The following is a 5,972-nucleotide window of genomic DNA, read 5'->3' as shown; positions in this document are numbered from 1 at the left end:
TTTTCTTATTATATCTTACTTTTTTACATTTTATACCCCTGTTATTTTACACTTATGTTTTTGTTTTCCTTTTGTAACTATGTGTTTGTATCTTTTTTAGCCCTGAAGAAGCCCTGCAATGTGGGGCGAAATGTTGGCTCATTAAAATAGTATATTTCTACTATTTGAGTTTTTCTTGACTGCACCCGGACCATATTCCTTTCATCAATTTAACTGTACTTATTTTTCTATGGTATTTAAATACCTTTTTTTCTGTTCAACTACAACCCATGAAGAGTTAAGGGTTCAGTGCCTTTGTAAGGAAGTACTATTTCTTGAACATGGGTTATCCCAGGAAGTGATTTATTCAAGATCACACTCAACTGCAAGATTTTTCCCCAATTAAGGGCACTCACTTTATAGATACTGGGTGTGCCTCAGGAGGACACCTGAATTCACAGGGTTGACTTTAATCAAACATGAATTCAAAGAATATTTTAAAATATAAAATTATATTTAATATAATTTATTGATCATTAATAAATGATACTCATATTTTCTGCTTTTCACAATACACCCTATTTCATTTATGGAATTGTTTTGCATGCTAATATTTCACATTTCTCAAAAGTTACAATGAATTCTTATATGAATATATTATTTTATTATTATTCCTTTTTTTTTCCTTAATAAGGAATCATCTTTTTAGAAACATCAAAATGTCAGATGGTTGAGTTGGTTTTTAATGTCAACAACATAACTATAAAAAATCTTAATACGAAAAAAAAAAAAAAAAAAAAAATGGTGTACAAATGAAGTATTGATAAACTACCTTCATTTGAGTAATATTGTTAAATAATCTTAACATGATCATTGTATAAAGAATTATAAATCATTATAATGATAATTTTCTATAAAAAGCAGGTATATTAATTATGATATTATTTAACCGTCCATACTTAAGAATTTGAAAAATTGCTAAAATACACTGAAATTATAAAGAACTTGAATATTCAATTGAATGTTATAAATAATTGTTGGATTAAATTCAAAATATTTTCTGGAAATGAAGTTAATTGCCTTTGTTTCTTCGAATAGTGGTTATAGCAGAAATAATATTGTTGTCTTGAGGTGAAATAACTTACTCAACCCATGCACAATCTGTTGAAGCAGAAGCAATATCAGGAACGGATCTCTATGTTTTTGATTGTTCATTGATTCGCATTTAAATTAATATAAAATTATAAAAAATTAACAGTTGTTCCTATATCTCTATTTATTGTAAATATGGTACACTATTCTACTGTTATTTATGGTCTCTATTTATTCATCATTCATTTTTTGTTCAATTATGTTAAGGTTCTCATGACGTACATCGAATGAGGGATATGAGAGATGCTCTTGGAGCCCTAGGACCAGTGGATGGAACCAATCCTGAACTTGCAAATCTTACTTGTGCAATGACAGAAGTTGATCCTGGAGATATAGTTTTTGTTACTTCTGATGGAGTATCTGATAATCTAGATCCAGTGGTTGGAAAATTTGCTGGTAATTTAATATTTATGATTTACTCGATTTAAAATATCATAGGGTCATTCTCACATTTATCATTTTGAAACTGGAAATTTTTTAAATTGTAGTATACTAATAGTAGTTTTTTTTTTTTTTCATACCCTCCTGTAAAGATTTTAGTGGGTATTTGGTACGTACATATAGGAGATATGCTATATTTATAGCTGGGTGTGAAGGGTACCTTGGATTGCCTTTTGGCATTATAAGGTTAGGTGAGGGGTCCAATGAAGGTTGTAACTTGGTTAGCTTACGCTAGTGGATTATTGGAACGGGGAGGGGCCATTCCGCTGGTTGAATGGTGAAAATTTAGACCTCAGACTTCAAGAGTCTAAGGCCTTCCCTCGTTGAGGACTTCGACTAAGGGAACCGTGCTCTGCCACCTCCCAGGTCTTGATGGAGGGGTGATCTCTGAAAAGTGGGTTGTACCAGGCCTTCAACCCATCAAAGAATTTGATGTGCCGTCGGCCCATATACTCCGACACAGTGGGGAGTTGGAGCTCTTCACGTATAACTCTGTTTTTGGCCCTCTGGAGCGTGGTTTCCCGGACGATCTTATGGAGGACAGATTCTTGGAAGCCCTGTAGTCGAGTTATTGTAGTTCTGTAGAGTTGTCTCATAAGAGGGGCGCTGTACAGCAATGTAGGTCTTATAATGGATTTATAAATCTGCAGTTTAAGGCGTAGCGAGAGTTGAGGAGATGTGAGCAGGTGGTGCAGCCTATAGGATATGAGACAGCCTATCTTGAGTCTCTCCTTGGCCTGATGGGAGAAAGTAAGATGACAGTCTCGAGTCATGCCAAGGTATAGGATAGAATTGGAGATTTTTCGGCATGTTCGTCTACTACAAATTTCTGAGGCAGGCAGCTCTGTTTTCCTTTCTGGAATGACATGACTATAGCGTCAGTCTTAGCAGAGTTCACCCTTAAGCCATCTTTCTTCAGATCGTCTACTATGGTGGCAGAGGCCTCCTGGGCAAGGGCGAGAGCCCGTCATTGGTATTGGTTACTGGTGGATGGAAATAGTCTGACAAATGGGCCTATCGGTATTTTTTGCCTACCTCTGACGGATACCAGAGTTGCCACTGGGTACTAACAATGTGAGAGTGTCAAGATTCATTTCTTAGGACCGCAAAGAAATAAATATTAACTGCCCCAGGAAATCAAATGCACAACATTTCAAACCAGGCACTTTGGGTCTTTATAGTCACACCTTTACTTCCTCGGTAACTATAAAATAAAAACTTAAATTTGTAATTTCCAAAATGCAAACTTCATTTCGGTATTAATGGTACGTACCTCATTCATATTAAAGCATTTACTCATTAAAGTCACAAGGAAAGTTTTGCAATATAATTTTAGTTCCTACAATTTTTCTGAACAGTTTCCACTGTACAAAATGCACTTCCTGTTCTCTTAAAGCAGTCTTTAAAATTACTCTACCACATTTCATCTATGATATGGGTACACTCCATTTTAGCCTTTTTTTCACCTTAGGAAAAAACACAAAGTTGCAAGAAGTTGGTAACATACGGGTTGCTGTAACAGTTTTATTCTAGTACACAAATATTCTGTGCAAACTTTGTAATAATGCTCTGGAGCATTATTATGGTAAGGAACCATTTTTGAGCTCAGCGAAAGTTTCTGGAGAACTTGTATCACTTTTGGGGGACATTCCTTGGTATACCATTTGTCTGTGACAGTCTTCTATGTTTCCTCACCATTTGCTCCAAAATTCCCCTCACACTAAAAACTACCACTACCATTCTCTTTTTAACAGATCTGGATTTCCGGACAGTCATGGAGGTATCCTCATTTCTAAACACTGACACTTTACTCTGAGTCTTAGTTGGAAAACCGTAGAAGTTTCATCACCTGCACTATACTGCTACATTAGAGACTTTTCCATTTTGTCTCCACTTCTGTATTTTACTGCACCAAAGACTGCTCTATCTTGTGGTAGGTCACTCCCCATATGTCTCAGGAAATTCTCCGAACAGTATTAATGTTTTCTTTAGTCACAAATGAGACTAGAGGATCTGATCTTAGAGAGTCCTCAAGCTTAAAATATCCTCTGACAAACTCCCAGTACCACCTGAATATTGTCCTATTGTGTGGATCCTCTCGAAGCATAGGCAGCATTTCCTCCTAACACCTGACCCACTTAACTCATGTGTAAAATTGCTCTGCATTTAACTTTGGACCAGGATGATATCTACGTTATCTTTCACCAGATAGAAGATAAATAACCCTAGCCCAGTGACTCAACCAGCTACTGCTTCACATTAGGTCTTCACATGTACCAACCTTCCCCTCCTCTTGTTACCCCATTAGTCCTATTGCAGAAATTTCATAATACTTTTTTGTATAATGAGCATGTTGATGTATGATGACATTACATTCTCTCTAGATCATAACATCAAAAATAGTTAGAGGGAATAATAAATAAGAGGCTATATATAGGGGCTTTCTTAGCTTACCTTGAAGAAATTGTCTTATGTCAAGCTACATATTTATTTCAAATCACACTATACACAATACCATGAACATTCCATTAGTAAATGTCCTCTCTTATCTTACCTTTATCTCATGGAAATCATAACATCAAAAATCTTTTCTTCCCGTCTCACCACCAATGTCCTATGATTAGAACTCATCTTACTTACCTAGAAAACATTTACTAATAGCGAGTAGGGCAGTCTTTGAAAAAATATATGTATATTGAGCTTTAACCAGCTTAAACTAGGAATCGTTCTTGACTCATATTATAGAGTATATTAAAGGCAAATACATTGCATTCCCACCAATCCACTCATATATTATTTTCCTCCTTGTTTCCGGATTGAACTAAATATAAGGTAAAAATAAAGTAGCCCAAAGATCTTCTGCCTCTCCAATAATAGGAAATTGAAATCAATACTCATCATTAAGTAAGTCAAGAAAAACAGAACAATGACTACAAAGTTGCATTGCAACACAATTGCGACTTATGTAAAAGAATGGTGAATTGAATTTTGAGATGAACAAGCAATTATAAATATATTTGTAGCAGTAGACAATAGTTTTTACCATTTAATTAATTTCAGAGGTAAACATTATACATTTTATACTTTGAAAATCTTCTATAAATTATACATCTGACTTTCACCCATAGAGTTTGATTTATTTTGTCAAAGGAAACAATTTAGATAGCTCTATGGTTTCAAGATTATGGTGGACTCAATGGTAAACATGTATTTCTAGGTTTCTTTACAATTCTTGTAATGAATTTCACCTTCTTGGCAAAAGCTCTAAGTCTGAAAAGTAATGAATTCCTGAAAGCAGTTTGTATTGCATCATTATTATTAGTGATTGGCTTTTTAGATAAGAGGTAATTAATTGTCTTCCAGTTGGCGTGTAATGACAAAGTACTATATTTAATTAAGCCTTTGAATCTTTTGGAATAATCATAAATGAGAATAATCTACACATAACACTTCACAATGTTAGTTCTGAGTGATAGCTTATTCTTAAATAATTTTATATTTAATAAGTTGTTGTGTACTAACTCATATTTACTGTGTCAAGCCCATACCTGATTTTATGTCATTAACAGATAGTATGTCATGTTTTTCCACAATCAGTAATACCTTAATTAATGTCTAGGTTTGAGTGGAGTAGAGGCTGAGGAAAGACATCGTCTTGGACTTCTTAGGACAGAAGACCTCCTCAAGAATGGTGTTACTGGTAAAGGCCCACCTTGTAGATCTGCCCGTGAACTTGTTGATCTTATTATGGATTTTGTTACAAGGTTAACATCAGCCAAGAGAAGGCTTCTTGAAGATAAAGAACTATACACTGACAAGGGCCCAATGCAGCAAGCTAAAAGAAGGCAAATTTGTGGGAAACTAGCTGCTGTACCAGGAAAACTTGACCATGCAACAATTGTTGCTTATGTTGTTGGAGATATTTCGAGCTACTGAGAATTAACTATTTGAGCAAGACAATATTATATTTAATATTGTTTATTTACTCCAAATGATTTTTGTAAGCAATGATGCTTTTAATTATTTTATTTTTTTTTTTTTAGTCTTTTTTTTAGATGTTAATATTGTATATACCACTGCCAAAGACATTGAGGTTAATTATATTGATCTGTGTGTAACATTTAGCTCAAGTTTATCCAGTCATTCTGTAGATTTGAATTATCGTAAATGGTTGGTTGTTGGAGGGATCCTATGAAAGAAGTTTATTATTATTTTGTTTCAATTTCTCAGTCTTACAAGTATTTAAAAATTAGAAACATCTTTAGCTCTCTTAACTAGTCACGGCTGCTCAATCAGAATGAATTTAAATTTCTATAAATGATGGGTTTATATTATTTTAGTTATATTTTACTTTAGTTTATGCCAGTTTTTTTTTTCTTTATGTATAAGAAATTATTGAT

The 5,972-nt window shown here is 34.0% G+C and overlaps 1 protein-coding gene across 1 annotated transcript in view; it reads left to right on the top strand.

The window, feature by feature from the left end:
• Positions 1-5,653, top strand: part of LOC106682370 (PP2C-like domain-containing protein CG9801) — a 13,140-nt gene extending 7,487 nt beyond the window's left edge. Inside the window, exons 6-7 of the mRNA XM_014423177.2 lie at positions 1,339-1,527; positions 5,192-5,653. Coding sequence (XP_014278663.1) covers positions 1,339-1,527; positions 5,192-5,508 — 506 coding nt within the window. The 3' untranslated portion in view covers positions 5,509-5,653. The remainder of the gene's footprint in view (positions 1-1,338; positions 1,528-5,191) is intronic.
• The last annotated feature ends 319 nt before the right edge of the window (positions 5,654-5,972 follow it).

This window comes from Halyomorpha halys, unplaced genomic scaffold, assembly GCF_000696795.3.
Source record: "Halyomorpha halys isolate HHAL.00 unplaced genomic scaffold, Hhal_1.1 Scaffold409.1, whole genome shotgun sequence".
Taxonomy (NCBI): Eukaryota; Metazoa; Arthropoda; class Insecta; order Hemiptera; family Pentatomidae; genus Halyomorpha; species Halyomorpha halys.
The sequence above is the reverse complement of the archived record's forward strand: the minus strand, read 5'-3'. Positions and strand labels throughout refer to the sequence as shown.